This window comes from Nyctereutes procyonoides, unplaced genomic scaffold (assembly GCF_905146905.1).
Source record: "Nyctereutes procyonoides isolate TBG_1078 unplaced genomic scaffold, NYPRO_anot_genome, whole genome shotgun sequence".
In the NCBI taxonomy this organism is placed as follows: domain Eukaryota; kingdom Metazoa; phylum Chordata; class Mammalia; order Carnivora; family Canidae; genus Nyctereutes; species Nyctereutes procyonoides.
This window is the reverse complement of record NW_026575133.1, coordinates 7,003,914-7,024,357: the sequence shown is the minus strand read 5'-3', so window position 1 is coordinate 7,024,357 and position 20,444 is coordinate 7,003,914. Positions and strand designations below refer to the sequence as shown.

General features: G+C 40.5%; 1 protein-coding gene and 1 pseudogene across 3 annotated transcripts in view; one reads left to right on the top strand and one right to left on the bottom strand.

The window, feature by feature from the left end:
* Positions 1–20,444, top strand: part of ARMH3 (armadillo like helical domain containing 3) — a 187,387-nt gene that overhangs the window by 48,237 nt on the left and 118,706 nt on the right. For all 3 annotated transcript variants that reach the window (XR_008661181.1, XR_008661180.1, XM_055300034.1), the window contains exons 16-20: positions 3,045–3,103; positions 4,710–4,775; positions 5,625–5,694; positions 6,963–7,023; positions 18,693–18,781. Coding sequence is in view for 1 of the 3 variants with exons in the window: in XM_055300034.1 (XP_055156009.1) it covers positions 3,045–3,103; positions 4,710–4,775; positions 5,625–5,694; positions 6,963–7,023; positions 18,693–18,781 (345 nt within the window). In the remaining 2 variants the exon portion in view is untranslated. The remainder of the gene's footprint in view (positions 1–3,044; positions 3,104–4,709; positions 4,776–5,624; positions 5,695–6,962; positions 7,024–18,692; positions 18,782–20,444) is intronic.
* On the bottom strand, positions 16,452–16,716 carry LOC129493654 (60S ribosomal protein L37a-like; annotated as a pseudogene).

The following is a 20,444-nucleotide window of genomic DNA, read 5'->3' as shown; positions in this document are numbered from 1 at the left end:
GAACCTCTGAGACTTGGCAAGTGAGATCTGACAGGAGAGGATAGTAAAACTCTTGTGTATCTGTGTTTTCTGAGACCATTGCTTTTCCTTAATGGAGGAGGATAACCTTTTTCTTTCTCTAGAAATGTCACAGCAACCACAGAAGAGAGATTGCATACATGTGACCTACAAGTGAACTTGTAGCTTTGCTTGATAGAACACAGTGAATGGAGGCCCTTGGAATTTACCTTTAGCTTTAATGATTATATAAAGCTCTAAAATGGAAGGCAAAATTGAGGGCAGATTAATTATAGTATGAGCAGTCTCAGGCTGTCTCTCTAAACTCAGGCTGAGTTAGTCCTTTGCCAACAGGGGGCCTAAATATGACAAGGGGTAAGATTAGGTAAGATGAAGAATTAATTTCAATAATGGCTCCTGTGCGTCTGAGGGAGTGGGAAGGGAAGGAAAAAAATGGCTACTGAATAGCTACCTTGGCCCAGCTCTCTTGCGCTGACCTTCTGCATGTCCTAACAGGATCTCGTTTTGATTTTAGGAGCAATAGAAGCAACTTTTTCTTGGCTCTGCTCTGTCCCCATATCCCAGATATTATTAGCTTTTTCTTCTTTGTTATGTATTTATCATTTGATACCTATAAAAAGATACTTGTAATATATATAAATATTAAATTATAAAACTTACAGTAAATACAATAAATAACATGAGTTATAAAGTATAATAATAAGATGAACATGTGAACCTACCGCTCAGCTGAAAAAATATTAATGCCATTGAAACTACCTGTGTGTCCCCTACCCAGTTGTTCGTCTTTTCTTCAATCTGCAGAATTTTGTTTGTCATTTCTTTGATTTAGCTCTGCTTTTGAAGCCTTTTTTTTTTTTTTTTTCCCTGAGGTTCTGCTGGCTTGGATGTTGTTACCTTAGAGGAGTATCTCCTCAACTTTAAAATAGACATTAGAGGGGCAGCCCGGTGGCTCAGCGGTTTTAGTGCCGCCTTTGGCCCAGAGCATGATCCTGGAGACCTGGGATCGAGTCCCACATCAGGCTCCCTGCAGGAGCCTGCCTGCGTCTCTGCCTCTCTCTGTGTGTTTCTCATGAATAAGTAAATAAAATCTTAAAAAAAAAAAAAATAAAAATAAAATAGGCATTAGATGGGGGAGCTGGATGGTTCAGTTGGTTAAGCATCTGCCTTTGGCTCAGGTCATAATCCTGGGGTCCTGGGATTGAGCCCTGCATGGGGCTCCCTGATCAGCGGGGAGTCTGCTTCTCCCTCTCCCTCCGCCTGCCACTTCTTCTGCTTGTGTACTGTCTCTCTCTCTCTCTCTCTCTCTCTCTCTCTCTCTCTCTCTCACTCTTTCTCAAATAAACAGATAAAATCTTTAAAAAAATAGACCCTAGGCAAAAATATTTTTAAAAATATACGTATACCTATACATACATTTTAAAGTTGATTCACCAAAATCTTAATTTTATTGTCCTTTTTTTATACTTCTCTTTTTTTTAAAGATTTTATTTATTTGAGAGAGAGTGAGCACAAACTGGGGAGTGGCAAAGGGGGAGAGAGAGAAGCAGACCCCCCCCCCCGAGGAGGGAGTCCCTGGGAATTTCTGGGATCATGACCTGAGCTGAAGGCTGATGCTTAACCGACTGAGGCACCCAGGCACTCCTGTGCTTTTCTGAATTAAAAAAAGTTAATAATGAAATATGCCTCATTTTTGTATTCAGAAACACTTTTTTTTTTGAAGTGGAGAGATAGCTGCGGGTTTTTTTTTTTTTTTTTTTTTTAACAGGAGTTTATCAGCTTTTGGGGAAAGGGAGGATAGTGCCAGAGAAACTCTGTGGCCAGAGGTAGGTAGAAGAGTCTTATGAATCTAGTTTTGGGGCATTTCTCTTCTGGCTGCCTAGAGCACTGATACAACCTCTGGGAAATGTCAGGGAAGTATTATATTATTACTCTGTTTGCCCTGTCTGTGAGGAGAGGTGAGTGTATTTCTGAACTATAACCCCCTTTATGCCTTCTAATTGTTGGGTTTTAGTTGATTTTATCTTTGAGGAAGTGGCAGGTTGATGTCAGGGTGAGTTCTATTAGCTCCTTTCATAGCACTGTAACCTGTTAATAGGTCTTCTCTCAGAATGGACTTCAATTTGGGTCCTGTCAAAGCTAATTTGAAGCATCGTAACCATTTGTCCATTTTGGATATGCTGGTATGACCTTCTTCTTGTCTCCATTTCACCCCTCACCCACAAAGATCCTGGAAAGTAAATAAGCTTTGATAGTTCTGGTAATTGACAGTGATGGAGTAGCTCTTTCTTGGTCATTTGTGTGAGCTGAGAGCCCTGCTACTGAGGCTACCTTCTTTTTTGATAACTAGAATGTGAGTTCTGGGAGACCGGGGACCTTGGTTCAGTTCAGTGCTATATCTGTAATGCTTAGCACAGTGCCTGCCACACGGTAGGTACTAAGTAAATATTTGTAGAGTGAAAAGCTTTGGCAGGAAGAAAAGAAATACGATGAAGAGTTCACAGCTCTCCTGGTCATAAGTAGTGTGTATAGTACAAGGAAAGACAGAGACTGGACCTTGGTTTTTAGTTAATTTGTTTCAGATTCCACTGCTAGTTTGCTGTCAATAGTTAAAAAACCAATCTAGATTTTGTGGGACGTTGCTATAGATGGTTGTGCTTACAGCTGATGGATGGGAAGGGGTGAGGAAGGGAATAGATTGGACTATTTGGAAGCAAAGGGTTGGTACAGAAGCATGGCTCTGATTTGGGCCATGATAGTAGGAACCAGTATAATAATTAGATTCTCAGGAAGATGATTAGCTATCCTTCAGACTGCCAGAATATTTTAGAAAAAAATCTTCTGAGGAATTCTTTTGCCTAGTAGAAAAGCAAGAATTACTCTAGTAGAACCTTGATTTTCATTCAGGACTTTTGTTGTGAGGGGGAAAGTAGAAATGTTCTTTTTAATGATACACATCTTTATTCTCTATAGAAACATGGTTTGGATGATACAGAGAGAAGGGTTTGTTTTTTTTTCCTTTACAGATGAGCACCGGCTTCACAGTGGCAAACTCTGTCTGATTATACTTACATGTATTGCAGAGGTAGGTGTCACTAGTCTTCTGATATTAGCTAGTCTCTTACAGAGTGCTATCTTTTTTTCTGTCCTTCATCTCCTGTTCCTAATTTTTAGGTTCCTAAAGCTTGGGAAAGAGAATCTTTCCTCTTTGTATTGTCTGTCTCCTCCCACTAGAATGTAAGCTCTGATAGCAAGTATTTTGTTCCTTCACCAGTGTATTCTTAGTGTCTAGCACACAGTAGAGGCTCAATGAGTATTTACTGGATGAATTAATAACAAATCATGTTATGATATCTGTGGTGATTTCAAACTGGAAGATCAGAGCTCTTCAGAGTTTTAAATAAGAGATTTAAGCCTCTGTAGGAAAAATAATCCTGTCCCTTTAAAGCTGCTCATGTTGGATCTTTTGCATTTAGCAAAATGAGAAAAGGAGCTCGAGTTTCCTGTGGGGCGTAGTGGGTAGAAAAGTGTAAAGAGGGGAACTGGAAAGGGAGTAAAGTTGGGCTTATTGCACTTTGGTGACGGAAAAGAGCCCAAAGGTAAGAATAAGATGTGCTTTATAAGGAGGCTCCTTTGGTTGGATGAATTAGGCCTGAGCTCACCTGGTGGCAACACGGGTGTAAAAAAGAAAAAACAAACAAACCACAGGGCCCCAAGGGTATCACCTAGGCCCATACCTGATTATGGACAGAACTTGAGGCAGTTTATGCGATCTGAAGAGAAACCAGAGTTTTGAGGTAGTTTAGAGCTAAATTTTTGCTTTAACTTTCCCCTTTACTATCCCTTGCTTTGATCTTTTTTGTCTTAAAAATAGTAAAGGTGGTTCACATAGAGTAAAGATCTTGCTCAGTCTTTCCCTTTTTATGTTGTGAAAAGATGACCTATTTTTCACCAGGTTATGGGTAGCTGATTATAGAAGAGCTACTTATTAGCAGTGGGCCTGCTGTAATTGCTTTTCAAAAACTCTTTCTAAGAAAATCTTTAAAGAAGTTGTTTTTCACAAATTGTAACAATTCCTAGTAATTGGAGTCTGTAGGCATGTCAGATCTTCAGAAAAGGTGTTGGGAAAGGGCTGCAGGATGTATATTACTGATCCATGGGTGAGAGGTTTTTGATTTTCCATCAGTCTTCAGCAAAGCCAGAGATAGACAGGGACTTGCCTACTGCCATGCTTCCTGTGTAGCTGTTTTTTTCCTGCTGTGCCAATCCCATTCCCGGCAGAGTGCAGACCTTTCTTCTTAATCATGGAGTCTGCACATGTATCCTGCAGCCCTGATGAAACCTTCAAGCTGTCACAGAGTAGGCTCCTTGGGCAGATGGGAAGGAAGAGAAAATAGGAAAACAGATTCTTCTCAGCATTTGCCTCAAGTCCTTATGCCTTAATTTTTTATTGTTTGTAATTTGCTGAGAGATTTTTGACCAGTTAGAGACACACTAGGAAATTATACCCAATTAAAATCTCATGGCTTAAGTAGGGTTTGACATTAAGACTCTAGGCTCATCCTATTTGGTCTCCAACTGGTCCTTGAAAGTAGTTCTTAAAATGCAAGGATTTTTAGCAAGTATGATAGATGATAAACCGTGTTTCCTAAGTATGGCTCTCATTTCTTTTTCTCTATATCTTTTTTTAGGATCAGTATGCCAATGCATTTTTGCATGATGACAATATGAATTTTCGAGTAAACTTACACAGAATGGTAGGTGTGACTTTTGTTTCTTGATTTTTCTTAGAGAAAATTTTTGGTATGTTGGCAGGATTGGGGAGGATGAAATTGATCCTATTTAGAACAAATGTGGGTGGAATGTTGTACTAAAGGGCTTTTGCTTAACTGCTGTTCAGCAGGCCCATGCCTGTTGTTGGGATTTTTTCCGTGTCACAGAGCTCTACTCAAGACAGGATGGAAAGATCCACAACCATATTCCCATGGCAGTAATATTAGATTGTATCAGTAACGTAGATTTCAACTAGGAGATGGGCCTAAACCTTTTGTTTTCAAAATGTAGTATGACCTTTGATTAGTTAAGACCAGATGCTGTTTTATTTATCTGAGAAGCGGGGGAAATAGAATATGAAGATACCAGGGAATTACTTAAAACTTGGAGATATATTTAAAAATACCATGTTGAGATTTATATTTGAACTCACTTTTTTTTTTGCAACTGCTACTGTTGCTGCCTCTACACAGTTACCTTCTTTTCTTTTTATTATTTTTTCAAAGAAAAATACCAATATACTTCTTTTGTTGTTAGTAATGTCACTTGTATAGATAAAATCAAAGTAAAAGCAACAGCTTTCCCATTCTAGTATGCCCCAGTGCCCTTTGGAGCTGTTGTCTTGGTGTGAATTGTGTTTTTGTCACAGGCCTGCATTGATAATTGAGAAGCATTTAACAAGTCCTCCCTGTCCCACCCTACCCTCATCACTAGAAAAAGAAAGAAAAGGTAGCATCTCTGTAGTAGTGATTTTATTTGCATGAAAAATGTGATGATGAGCCTTTGGATGCCAGTTCAGATGTCTACTAACTTCATTTCTTTTTTGTGTGAAGCCTATGAGACACAGGAAGAAGGCAGCAGACAAGAACCTTCCCTGCCGTCCCTTGGTGTGTGCAGTACTGGGTGAGTCTCATCAAAATTGGCATTTTTCTGAGCCAGTGACAGATTTTCATGATTAGGAGGAGGGATAGATCCTGGTTGATTTGCTTCTCCCTCAGAGAAGGTACTAGTTATGTTTCTTCTCTGGTCTAAGAAACCATGTTTATTGTTCAGTTTGGTAAAGCAGCTCCAATGAATAGAATGTTCAATTAAAGAGTTCTCTTGGGACACCTGGGTGGCTCAGCAGTTGAGCATCTGCCTTTGGCTCTCAGGGTGTGATCTCAAAGTCCCAGGATCAAGTCCCGAATGGGGCTGTCTGCATGGAGCCTGCTTCTCCTCCCTCTTCTTGTGTCTCTGCCTCTCTCTTTGTGTATCTTATGAATAAATAAATAAAATCTTAAGAAAAAAAAAAGAATTCTCTTGTTTAAAGATAAAGATCTTTCCAGGGACATAAATGGCTAAGTCCAAGCCTGATACATGATTTAAATTTATAAAGTATCTTATTCCTGATCAAAATTCCAAATTCTTCATTCCCTTCTTGGTCCAAATTGATGTGTCAGCTCGCCAGGAGGCTTAAAGTTTACGGTTCGGACATACAAAATTTCCTCTGAATAAATTAAGCTGAGATGAGGCTGACAGGGCTGACAGTAGGTGGTTTTGTCTTAGGTGATTGTCTGCCCAGAATTCTTCATTTTCCTCAGGGGAATGATCTGAACTCTTAATCCCATTTCACTTGGATAGTCAGCCCTAGTTCCTAAATCTACTTGATTTTAGAAACAGCAATTAAGACTATATAATAAGCCTCTATTGAGCCAGAGTCCCATAGACCATTTCAGTCAATATCTGTCAAACAGCATGATCATGAGATGAGATAGAGTGACATAACTTCAGAGTGGAGTCTTTGGTTACATGGATGTGATACATAATTTCTTCTTTGTTTGCCTCATCACTCAGTTCTCAGAATATGATTTCCCTCTGGCATTTTGCATTAGTGTCATGGTACAAATTATCTGTGCAATGAAATCTGTGTACCTAAATTTATTGGTAGGTCAGGGTATACTTCTGGAAGCAGGAGAGTGAGCTAATTTTCTTGTTATTTTACAAGTGGCAGGTGTTGAAAAGTGTTGCAACAAGTACCTTACATAAAATAAATTTCAGTCCATGTGAATAAAGATGTGATTAGTGGTTGCCATTCAGCATGAGTGCAAGGTATACTGAGGTTTCTTTCCAACTCAAAGGCGAGGAATGCATTTCATTCTGATTGACTTCATTGTTCTCCTTTTCCCATTCAGACCTGATGGTAGAGTTTATTGTAACACACATGATGAAGGAGTTTCCTATGGATCTGTATGTGTAAGTACCATGGTTCACTTAATGTGTACAAATCTATTTTATAGAATTGAGTGATAGGAATTTATAGTCACAAGATTCTGTATATACTTCAGGAAAAACTCATTTGTGTTTGGAGAAGTATCAGGGAGCATTTTATGGCCTGGGTTTATACATCTTTGCAGAAGAGGGAAAAAGTACAATAGACTCTGCACATATCTTTTTTTTTTTTTTAAAGATTTATTTATTTATTTATGATAGACAGAAAGAGAGGCAGAGACACAGGCAGAGGGAGAAGCAGGCTCCATGCAGGGAGCCCGACATGGGACTCGATCCTGGGACTCCAGGATCGCGCCCTGGGCCAAAGGCAGGTGCCAAACTGCTGAGCCACCCAGGGATCCCCTGCACATATCTTTATTATCACTTTAGGCACATTACGTCAAGAACAGGGCTGATGCACTGAAGTAGTGATTATGGGTGACTGCTGTAATCCAAAGATGTGGAATACCAGCAAGCTACTTAGTCACCCCTGGGCTTTGGTATCAAAGTAGTCAGCAGTATTTAGAAGATAGGGAAAGGCCTGAGAAATAGAGCTTCTTGTCTGTTGTTAGCCTATATTGCCTAGCAGCCTAGTCAGAATTATTCTAGGTAGGCAAATTATATGTATAGTGGCCTGGCTGGGAGATTCCTGCCTCCTGAGGAGATCAGATTATCGAAATTCTTCACAGCCATCATAACTAGAGGCAACTGAAAATCATCGTATTTCAATAAAGTTTAAGCCTTAAGGCTTTCTCTCTCCTTTGCTGTTTCTGCATTCTTATCTTTAATGCCCAAGAAGAGCTGTGCTCCATTAGTATGATCCCAAATATATATATTACCTTTTTACCTCAGAAAGCATCTGAATTGAGTATGATAACAGAATTGCTACTTCCCCTTTTTTCAGCAAGAGAGCAATTTGGTAAACACCAGTGTCCATGTGCCTCATTCCAGTGGTAGGTCTGGGATCTGGGGAGGTATAAAAGATTTTACTCTGAATAGAGTAGACCTCCAGCTTTTTAGACTGCTTGCAGGTCATGTCATATAGTCTTGGTTTCCTAGATCTGGAATAATAATACAAATTTTACTTTTAGGTAAGTAGGTTGCAGTTTGCATTTTTCTTTTCTTTTTAAAAGATTTTATTTATTTATTTGAGAGAGAGCATGAGTTGGGGAGGTGGGGCAGAGGGAGGGGGACAAGCAGACTCTCCAATGAGCAGGGAACCCAATGGGGGCTTGATCCCAGGACCCTGGGATTGTGACTTTAGCCAAAGGCAGATGCTTAACCAACTGAGCTGCCCAGGCACTCTGCAAGTTTGCATTTTTCTGTTTGCAGCTTTTTTTTTTTTTTCCTGGTGTTTAGAAGTAAGCCTGATTCCTTATTTTATTTATTTATTTTTAAAGATTTTATTTATTTGAGAGAGCGAGAGAGAGAGAGCTTGAGTGGGGGCTAGGGAGAGGTAGGCTCCTTGCTGAGTGGGGAGCCCCATGCGGGGCTTGATCCCAGAACCCTGGGACCATGACTTAAGCTGAAGGCAGCTGCTTAACCAACTGAGCCACCCAGCCCCTTCCTCGCCCCCCCTTCTTTATTTTAATTCAAACACCATGAAAGCTGCTTTTTTTGTAACACCAATTAGATAAGTTTTCAGCTTGTTTTAGGCCTATCTCTGAACCTCAGCACTTTAGGGATCAGATTTGTTTTACTACAGACTTTATTTGTAGCTTGGTTATCTTATGTTCCAGTTTTAGGACGTGCTATTTACCTTGTAGTATATTATTATAGTCTCAGTTCTCATTTTCCAGGTATGGAAACAGACTCTAGAGATTGAGTTGCTTTGTCCAGGGTTATTCTGTTACTAAGCACCATTGTCTGGACCTGAACTCAGCTTTTCTTATTGTAAATCCGAGGCTGGGGATGCCTGGATGGCTCAGCGGTTGGGTGTCTGCCTTCGGCTCAGGATATGATCCTGGAGTTCCAGGATTGAGTCCCATGTCAGGCTCCTGCATGGAGCCTGCTTCTCCTCCCTCTGCCTATTTCTCAGCCTCTCTGCATGTCTCTCGTGAATAAATAAAATCTTAAAAAACAAAACAAAACAATAAAAATAAGTAAATCCAAGCCTGTTGCCATCCCTTCTCCAGTGTATTAGTTTTCTATTGCTGTGTACAAATGACCCCAAACTGAGTAGTTTAAAACACATTGTTATCTCACAGTATCTGTGGTTGAGGAATCCAGAAGCAGCTTAGCTGGGTAGTTTTGGCATAGGGTTTCTCACAAGGATTCAGTCAGAGTGTTAGCTGCGGGGTGCCTGGGGGGCTCAGTTGAGCATCTGACTCTTGGTTTCTGCTTAGGTCGTGATCTCATGGGTTGTGAGATTGAGCCCTGAGTTGGGCTTTGCACTTAGTGCAGAGTCTGCTTGGGATTCTTTCCCTCTTCCACTCCCTTTCCCTTTGCCCCTCTTCTCATGTGCTTGTGCACAGATGCACTCTCCCTCTCTCAAATAAATAAATAAATCTTAAAAACAAAACAAAACAAAAAACAAAACCCAACAGTGTTAGCTGGGCCTATAGGCATCTGAGGCTCTACTCCAGGCTGGAGGATTTTCTTCCAAGTTTACTTACATGGTTGTTGGCAAACCTTAGTTCCTTGCCATGTGGGCCTCTTCATAGGGCTGCCCACAGCAGCAGCTAACCTGCTCCAACACAAGTAATCCAAGAGAGAAAGAAGGAAGTGAGAGACTAGGATGGAAGCCATAATGTCTTTTATAATGTCTCAAATGACATACCATTTCTCTTGGTCCCATAGACCAACCCTGATACAATGTAGGAAGGGACTACATAAGGATGTAAATGCCAGGAGGTGGGGACCACTGGGGGCCGTCTTGCAGGCTGGCTATCATAGTGGCACACTGAATAAGTTGCATCACCACAATTCAGACTCAAGTCTCTCTGACCACAGTAGTTAAGTACTCTTAACTACTACTGTGATAAGTGACAAAAGAAGGATTTGAACAGTGTGACTAATACTGACTGGGGCATCAGAGCAGATAACAGAGAAGGTTGCATTTGACCTGAGTCATGAAGAAACTGTGGGAGTTTTCTGTATAGAAGAGTGGAGGAGGGACATGCCAAGCAGGGGACCAGCATGTTCAAAGGCTTGGAGGCTTGAAAGTGTGGCATGTTTGGAAAGTAGAAAGTAATTTGGTATGATTAGAGTGTACGGTGCATGGAAGAAGCATAGGAGAGTAGATTAAGTGGTGGATGCTAAACAGTTGAGGGTGGGATGACATGATAAGATGGTGTGAAGTTCAGCATGTCGAGTTACAGGTATGTGGCTGTCTACTCAGACCCTCACATGACAGCCAATGAACCTGATTGACATAAATATTTTAACTCCCCCCCCCCCAATTACTACCGTTTTTGGTATTGCCTTGCTTTCTCAGTTGCTTTTTCCACCTGCTCCTCAATTGAATGTCCTGAGGTTAGGGAAGATGGAAAAGATAATGAAGCATCAAGCTGACAGAGGCTGGACAGAGGTCCCAACCTCAGGCTGAATACACTTTCAAATTCCTTACTACCAGTGGGAATATATCCAGATCTCCCCACCCCCTCCTCCAACCCTCTTCCCAGATTTTGGCTTTTGGAGCATCAAGTCCTTTTTAGGTGAATTGCTCTACTCCCAGCTGGGCATCAGGCCAGGTTGTTTCTCTCACTTCTCATTATGTACTGCTTTACAGCAGCATACCGCAGAATGAGAAATTGAAAGCAAAATGAATTTCTGCCATTTCAGATAAGTTTATAATCCTTCTGGTGAAATATGAAGAAATAGGGAGTGTGGAAAGACTTAATACTCAAAACCAGAATCTGGGTCAGCAATGAAACAATTTCACATCAGTGTATAAATGTTGTAGGTAAAGTAATAATGAGGAAAAGTGCTTATACCAAAGAGAGAGAAAGACAGAGAGAGAGAGAGAGAGAGAAGGAGAGAGAAATCTTGCCTGGAGCAATAAGAGGTGAGGAAACTTAACCAGTTAATTTCACTCCTCATTGTGTTCCTTGATTCTCACTGCCACCCCCACTGCTGCCACAGTGAGGAGAATTTCAGAGGCTATTTCCCTGAGGAGAGTAACTCTGTTTCTCAGTAAGAGATTCCCAAACCTGGAAGTAGGCACCGGAAGAAAGTAGAGACTTGAGTGGACCCCTCAAGAAGACTTCAGGTTATGGGACGCCTGGGTGGCTCAGTGGTTGGGCATCTGCCTTTGGCTCAGGGCATGATCCTGGAGTCCTGGGATTGAGTCCCACACTGGGCTCCCTGCATGAAGCCTGCTTCTCCCTCTGCCTGTGTTTCTTCCTCTCTCTCTCTCTCTCTCTCTCTGCGAAATAAATAAATAAATAAATAAACAAATAAATAAATTCTTTAAAAGAAAAAAAAGAAGACTTCAGGTTAAAGCAGAACAATCTCATGTTGAAATAGGAAACCACTATGTGCATAAAAAAAAAAACCAAAGAAGCAATACATTTGGAGTAATTCAGCCAGTATGTATTTTTTAAAAATATATTTTATTTATTTATTTTTAAAGATTTTATTTATTTATTCATGAGAGACAGACAGAGAGAGAGAGGCAGAGACAGGGGCAAAGGGAGAAACAGGCTCCATGCTGGGAGGCTGATGTGGGACTCGATCCCGGGTCTCCAGGATCATGCCCTGGGCTAACGGTGGCGCTAAACCGCTGAGCCACCTGGGCTGCCCGTTGGTGTGTATTTTTAAGATTGTAGCAATTGTTAAAGTTTTTATTCTAGCTCAGTAAATAGTATAAGTTATTGAGACCACCAGGCTGGATGGCTGCAGAGGCAAAAACAGAGCTTTAGAACAGTGTCAGAGTGAGTATTGATAGCCTTTGAACCAGAGGGTGGTGGCAGCAGGGGAAGAAGCACGGGTAGTGTTTCCTTGCTGCTTCACAGGGGCTAAGGGCTGGGCTGGGATTTTCAATCGAGCTGCAACAAACCTGTCGGTACCAGGTACCTAATGACTATCAATTTAATGGAGAAGTTGATAGAGGAATTTACATATTCCTAAATTAAATCATGGCTTGAACTAGGACATCTTGTAGCTAGTGACAACTGCATCAAAGAGAAGATCACACCACAATATCTAAAAATCAACAATTGAGGGGCACCTGCGTGGCTCAGTGGTTGAGCATCTGCTTTTGGCTTAGGTCATGGTCCCAGGGTCCTGGGATCGAGTCCCACATCGGGCTCCCCGAGGGGAGCCTGTTTCTCCCTCTACCTGTGTCTCTGCCTCTCTCTTTGTGTCTCTCATAAATAAATAAATAAAATCTTTAAAAAAATTTTTAAAATAAAAATCAACAATTGATTTGAAAACTATTAGGGTGATTTATACTATAATTTATGTCATTTGGTAAGCAGTTTTGATAGTTTAGTTTATTAAGAGAATAAAAGAGTTATTTAAATTTTTGATGTATGTATTGATTTCTGTATTTATATTTCTGTATGTTTTGTAAAATATTTTTAATATCACTCCTGAGGATACTGAAGTCTTTTAAGAGAGACATATTATAGGGGCACCTGGCTGGCTCAGTTGGTAGATCTCAGGGTCATGAGTTCAAGTCCCACATTGGGTGTGGAACCTCCTTAAATAGATAAAAAAGAGAGAGAAAGAGAGATCTGTTATATAGTACTTTTATAATTCTGATCTGAAGGCCTCCTACAAGACCACTTAGAGCTATAAGGAGTGGGAAGAACAGAGATCTAAATCATGGGGCAAGTTGAATAGGCTGGTAAGGTAGCAGTGCAAGCCCATTACTGGGAATATTTTGAAAACTTCCAGGATGTCAATTTACAAATTTAGTTGATTTCATTTGTGTCATTATGTTGTTAGGCACTTTAATTTAATTCTTCTAGGTAGTGTTTTTGGCTCCTGTTCCACAGAGGGAGGATTGTAGTGTTTTTTCATTTTGGTTTGATTTTTTTGCCCTCCTCTTTAACCTCTAGGCTAGGAAGTCTAAGAAGAAATTAGCTACCTCTACTTTCACTTGATTCCATGACCTGTCAGATTGATTCCATGACGTGTCTGCTGTAGGATCTTCAGTTACTCTTGGTCTCAGAATAAAACCATAGAAACTACGAGAGTCCAAAAGTACTCTTTAGTTGAAGCTGCCTTTCAGCTGAATTGCGTTGGAATAGTAGGTGGAGAGGAGCCACTTTGTGCCCTGGACTTTTTGCCTTGCTTTATTTTGTATCTTCTATTTCAGTTTTCTCTGCCATTTTTATTGATTGATTTATTTATTTATTTATTTATTTATTTTATTTTATTTTATTTTATTTATTTAATTTTATTTATTATTTATTTATTTTTTATGATAGTCACACACAGAGAGAGAGAGAGGCAGCGACATAGGCAGAGGGAGAAGCAGGCTCCATGCACCGGGAGCCCGACGTGGGTTTCGATCCTGGGTCTCCAGGATCACGCCCTGGGCCAAAGGCAGGCGCTAAACCGCTGCGCCACCCAGGGATCCCATCTGCCCATTCTCTCATGTCAAAACAGTTTCAAGAGGAAAGCCTCTTTCATTTGCCTGAACCTAGCAGGTTATCTGGGTCTAGTTTCCAGGAACTTGACAGTTTAGTTCTAATTAAGTGCTAGATGTTTATTTAATTTTTTTGAAAAATTATAAAAGTTTTTTATTTGTTCAAGCAATCTCCACACCCAACGTGGCGCTTGAACTCACAGCCCCAAGATCAAGAATTGTACACTCTTCCAACTGAGCCAGCCAGGTACCCCAAGTGCTAGATCTTTAGTTGGTAAACAGTGTTTGTTGAATGAATGAATGAAGATTTAAGTCTGACAGTTTCTTCTGAATCTTTTGGGTTGTGTGATGAGCCTAATTTTCAGAGGGGTACAGTCTAAACCTTGGACCTCTGTTGCTGCCTTCCCACTCCCAATCTACTTTCTGTTTATATATTTGCCTATTCTGGGCATTTGATATAAATGAAATCATGTCATGTGACCTTTTGTGACATAATGTTTTCAAGGTTTGTCTGTGTTGTGGCATGTATTAGTACTTTATTCCTTTCTGTGGCTGAGTACTATTCCATTGTATTGTTTATCCATTCATCAGTTACTATTCCATTGCATTATTTACTAGTTTGTCAGTTGATAGACATTTGAGTTGTTTTTATCTTCAGCTGTTATGAATAATGCTGCTATCAATATCCATGTACAAGTTTTGGTATGGATATATGTTTCATTTTTTCGTGTGTATATACCTAGTAGTAGAATTGGGGGGTTATGTGGTAACTCTATGTCTAACATTATGAAGAACTACTAAACTGTTTTCCAAAGTGGTTGTACATTTTACATTTCCATCAGCAATGTATATGGGCTCCAGTTTTTCTACATATTCATCACAGCCAAGGATTTTATTTCACCTTGGACTTTTCTTCCACTTTGGCAAAAGTAGAAGGGGCATGAACTTGATTTAAGAAATGACATTATAAAAAACAAAACAAAAAAAAAAAAAAGAAATGACATTATAGGGCAGCCCCAGTGGCGCAGCGGTTTAGCGCCGCCTGCAGCCCAGGGTTTGATGCTGGGGACCCTGGATCGAGTCCCACATCAGGCTCCCTACGTGGAGCTTGCTTCTCCCTCTGCCTGTGCCTCTGCCTCTCTCTCTCTCTCTCTCTCTCTCTGTGTGTGTGTGTGTGTGTCTCTATGAATAAATAAATTTAAAAAAATCATTAAAAGAAAAAAAAAGAAATGACATTATAGGGGCACCTGGGTAGCCAGTTGATTAAGCATCTACCTTCAGCTCAGGTCTTGGGATCAAGCCCTACATCAAGCTTGCTGCTCAGTGAAGAGCCTGCTTCTCCCTTTCCCTTGGCTACTCCCCCTGCTTGTGCGTGTGCTCTCTCTGTGTCAAATAAATTTAAAAAATGAATGAATGAATGAATGAATGAATGAAAGAAAGAAAGAAAGAAAGAAAGAAAGAAAAAGAAAGGAAGGAAGGAAGGAAGGAAGGAAGGAAGGAAGGAAGGAAGGAAGGAAGGAAGAAAAGAGAAAGAAAGAAATTGTAAAACCTTGAGTAGATTTTTGGTTTACGGATTAACATACCAGTTCTCTCCATATTATTCTATCATGATCTGCCCATGTGTTTCTGGACTCCCTTTGCCAAGGGTTTGTAAATAGTAGTGCAGTGGGATAAGCAGGTTGGTGAGTTTTGGTAAATGTATACATCCTGTAACAACTCTCCCAGTCAAGGTGTAAAATATTTTTCTTCTCTGAAAAGTTCCTTTGTGGCTCTTTTAGGGGATGTTAAAATTTTTTTTAGAGATTTATTTAGGGGATCCCTGTGTGGCTCGGTGGTTTAGTGCCTGCCTTTGGCCCAGGGCACGATCCTGGAGTCCCGGGATCGAGTCCCACGTTGGGCTCCCGGCATGGAGCCTGCTTCTCCCTCTGCCTGTGTCTCTGCCTCTCTCGCTCTCTCTCTGTGTGTCTATCATATATATATATATATATATATATATATATATATATATATATATATATATAGGAAGGAGAGAAGAGAAGTATATCAGAGAAGGAGAGAGCACAAGTGGGAGGGGCAGGGAAAGGGAGAGAGAATCTCTAGCTGACTCAACGCTGAGCGATGGCCTGTTGCAGGGCTCCATGAGATCACAACGTGAGCTGAAACCGAGAGTCAAACGCTGACCTGACTTTGCCACCCAGGTGCCCTGAGGATGTTAACATTTTTAAAAAATTTTATTTTGTTTTATTTTTTTAAAAGATTTTATTAATTTATTCATGAGAGACACAAAAGCAGAGACAGAAGCAGGCTCCCTGGGGGATTCAATCCCAGGACCCCAGGATCATGACTTAAGCCAAAGGTTGACACTCAACCACTGAGCCCCCCAGATGCCCCTAAATGGGTTAATTTGTTACTAATTACTTTGGCTGGTTGTTAAATTTTTTTTTTAATGGAAAGTGAAAAACAGCATGCAAAATTGTATACATTTAAATGTATGATAATAGTCACAACTATATTCAAGCATTAAAATTTTTTTTAAGGATTTTATTTATTTATTCATGAGAGATACAGAGAGAGGCAGAGACACTGGCAGAAGAAGAAGCAGGCTTCCCGCAGGGAGCCCAATAGAGGACTTGATCCCAGGACCCCGGGACCATGACCCGAGCCAAAGGCATATGCTCAATCACTGAGCCATCCAGGTGCCCTAAAAAAAGTGTTAATAGTGCTTCCCTTTTGGGTGGTAGGATAACAGGTGTATTCTATTCCTCTGCCTATGTCTCTGCCTCTCTCTCTGTGTCTCTCATGGATAAATAAATAGAATATTGAAAAAAATTAACTCATTTATTGTAGGCTAGCAGTGTTTTAAATGGTCAAGCTTCTACTGGTCTTTTAACTCCTTCAGTTTTCTGATGGCAGACTTTACTGTGATGGCACCTCCAGGTGCCACTGGTTATGGTATTCATATAGGAGGCACAATGCCAGATGCCCACAGCTCGTCTTTTCCTCTTGGTTTTGCCACAGAGGAAGCAAGTGTACTTGGCTTGCTGGCTTATTTCAATTTTCTTCACCATTTTCCTGAGGGAGGCACCATAACAGGTCCCATATTTACCCACGATTCTGACCTTTTTGGTGTGTTTAACCATGTCGTCGCGAATTAGGTCCAAGCCCAGAGAGCTTCACTTTCCATTGTAACATAAATATTTTTTTGTGTTGTGAAAAATTCTTCATGAATATAATTTTTAAGAGCTTCATGGGGCCCCGCCTGGATGGCTTATTCGGTTAATCCTCCAACTCTTGGTTTTGGCTCAGGTCATGATCTCAGTGTCTTGGTGGGCTCCCTGCTCAGTGAGAGTATGCTTCCCCTCTCATGCACTCCCTGTCTGTCTCTCTAAAATAAATAAATCTTCAAAAAAAAAAAAAAAAGCTTCATGGGGTTACATTATATATCTATGTTTTAGTCTGGTTGGGTTGTGATAACAAAAAAACACAGATTGGGTGGCTTAATGTTAGAAATTTATTTTCTCATTGTTTTGGAGGCTGGATGTCCAAAATCAAGGCGCCAGCACCTTTGGTTTCCCCAGAGGCCTCTCTCCATGGTTTATAGATGGCAGTGTTCTTGTGATTCCTCACGGGGCGTTTTCTCTCTGTGAGAGCGCAAGCATTCTGGTGTCTCTTCCTTTTCTTATGAGGATGCCAGTGCTATCAGATTAGGACTCAACCTTTTAAAAAACTATTTTATTTATTTATTTATTCATGAGAGACAGAGAGAGGCAGAGACATAGGCAGAGGGAGAAGCAGGCTTCCTGTGGGGAGCCCGATGTGGACTTGATCCTGGATCCCAGGATCACGACCTGAACCAAAGGCTGACACTCAACCACTGAGCCACCCAGGCGTCCCTCCTCTGTGGCTTTTTATGCTTTCAAAACCCTCCCCCCAGTCAGAGATGAAAAACATTTTTTGTTAGATTTATAATGTTTAAAAAAAAGATTTGTAATTTTTAAAAATATCTTTCACCTCAACCTCAACCTATTAACTTTATTTAGAAATAGTCTCCCAAAGATATATGCTATTGTGATGTTAGTAATGTTGAATATTCCCATGATTCAGAATTGTACCGTCCAGTAGAAGTTTTTGTGATGACAGAAAAGTTCTGTATGTTTGTGCTGTCCAGTATGGTACCCACTAACCACATGTGATTATTGAGCATTTGATATGTGGCTAGTGCAACTGAAAAATGAATTTTTAATTTAACTTTTAATGTAAATAAAATTTTAGTTAATTATGAATTAAACTAAAATTTAAACATTTAAATCAACAAATTTAAATAGATCTGAAGAGGGGCACCTCTTCAGGATCAATTGGTTATGCGTCTGACTCTTGGTTTTGGCTCAGGTCACGATCTCAGGATTGTGAGATCAAGCCCTGCTTGGGACTCCTCACTCAGAACAATCTGCTTGTCCCTCTCCCTTTGTTCCTCCTCCTGCCCTCCCTTGCTCTCAAATAAATAAAATCTTTTTATAAAAAAGTTTTAAAGACTTAAGGTCTTATTTTTTTTAAAGATTTATTTATTTATTCATTCAGAGAGAGCGAAGAGAGAGGCAGAGACACAGGTGGAGGGAGAAGCAGGCTCCATGCAGGAAGCCCGATGTGGGACTGGATCCCGGGTCCCCAGGATCACACCCCGGGCTGCAGGCGGCGCTAAACCGCTGCGCCACCTGGGCTGCCCAAGACTTAAGGTCTTAAATTTTGTATTTTTATATCCTGTGTTTGCAGCATTGAATGGAGTATTCTAATGCTGGTTCACTGATGTATGCTTTCCTCTGAGGAAAGATACTCAAGGGAATTTTATCTGTAATACCTAATCAACTGCTGACCTATATGTGATTATAGCCCTTTTTTCCTAGTGATAAAGGGAATTAGCACAAGCATTGTGTATGTGAGTTGTCTGTGTGTAGGGGCAACTTATGCATCAGAAAGTTGAAGTTTCTTTCATTTGCATGTGTACAAATTAATCTCCAGCATCTTTAGTGGCCTTAGCAAAGCTATCTGGCTGAAGAAAAATGTATCTGTAGTGAGTTGCATCACACTTTAGGCTTACCCCAGTTTTTTTCTGTTACAGACGCTGCATTCAGGTAGTACATAAACTACTTTGCTACCAGAAGAAATGTAGAGTACGTCTGCATTACACCTGGAGGGAACTCTGGTCAGGTAACTATCTTTTGAATTTGTCTTCTTTTCCTCTTTTATGAGCCCCGAGGCCTAGGCACAGCTGAAAATAAATTAAAAAAAAATGTTTAGAATGCTTCTGTTTTATTTCTTTTCTTTTCTTTTTAAAATATTTTTATTTATTTGAGAGAGCATAAGCAGGGGGAACAGCAAAGAGAGAAGCAGGCTCCAACTGAGCAGGGAACCCAATGGAGGGCTCAGTCCTAAGACCCTGGGATCATGACCTGAGCCAAAGGCAGATTCTTAACCCACTGAGCCACCCAGGCACCCCAGATGCCTCTATTTTCATTTATACTTTTTGTCATTTCAGCCTTGTTCTTTTCTAGATCTGTGCACGTCATGTATCTATTCCATACCTCCTCTAAAATTTCTTCTCCCTGTATTTTTTTGTCAGCTGGTATAAACAATTGAATATATCTTGAGTTCTAATGATTCGTGGTTTGAGTGAGAGTGAGGTAGGAGGAGTCAGTACAAACTTGGATTCCCCCTTGATTCCATGTGGTAGCAGCATATGGACTATAGGGAGGCTTCTGTGTGTTTCCTCAAGATGAGTAATCTTAGGAGGAATGTCATAGGGATAGGGGATGGAGAAGGGGTGGAGAGATGGGGGGAATCCTGTTCTTTGTGTTACATCTGGCATTATTACTGTTTACAGATAGTGTCAATTGTGCCACGCCCCCTGTGCCAGAGACAAAAACAGCAAATTACAGTGTTTACTTTTGTCTTTGTATCCATTTGGAAGCCCAGTAAAGTCATAGCTACCCCTGCGGGGGTGGGGGGGTGGCTCTTCCCTAAGGGTACAATTAATGCTGGCTTGCCACCCCTTTCTTTTGTGTAACTAAATTGGAGGTTTCAGGCAAGCCGGGGAGACATGCTCCCTGAGGCATTTGCTTGCTGATAGGTCCTGTGGCTTTTTGGATCTGATGGTACAATAAGTCTTCTTCAGATGATTACAGTGATGAATGGTTGCCCCACCCATGGAAGAGCTACTAAGTATTCTCAGCCCAGGAGGGTGTGTTAGTGTCAGAGGCTTTATAAGAAACAGGCCAGTAACCCCACCCTCTTCCATGGAATTCATCTCCCTTGTTGTGACATATGGCTTCCTCCGAACCCAATTTGGCTTTCTAAATTTAGTCCTCTATAATGGGAAGTAGAGATCTTTAATTAATGGATTAGCAAGTTCTTTGCAGTTACTGCCTATGGTGGTGAAGGGTGAACAGGAGAATAACACTAAGTGGCAATAGTGGCAGTTTGGTATTTTAGGAGAAAAGAGTATGATTGTGTGAGAGTTTGAGATTGAGGGAATGTCAGAAGATCTAAAGAGATCAAAAGAGATTGAAATGACTAAAGTTAGTAGAATTTCCTAGGTAGGAACAATTCTTGTTAATATGTAGGACTATTGTGGTTGCCTATGAATATATGATTATTGGGTTCTAAAAAATTAGGATTAAAGAGAAAACACAAAAATGATAACAAATCTGTGGATATTGGTATAGTTGTAGGACTTACAACAAGTACAAATGGTTTATGTCTAAACTGGAATGAAGTTACCCATTGTAGTACTAATGAGTTTGTGGTCATAGTTGTTTCTGCCTGCTTTTGATTCTCTTCTGGTTTGATTTTCTCTGGTATTCTATTTTCTTTT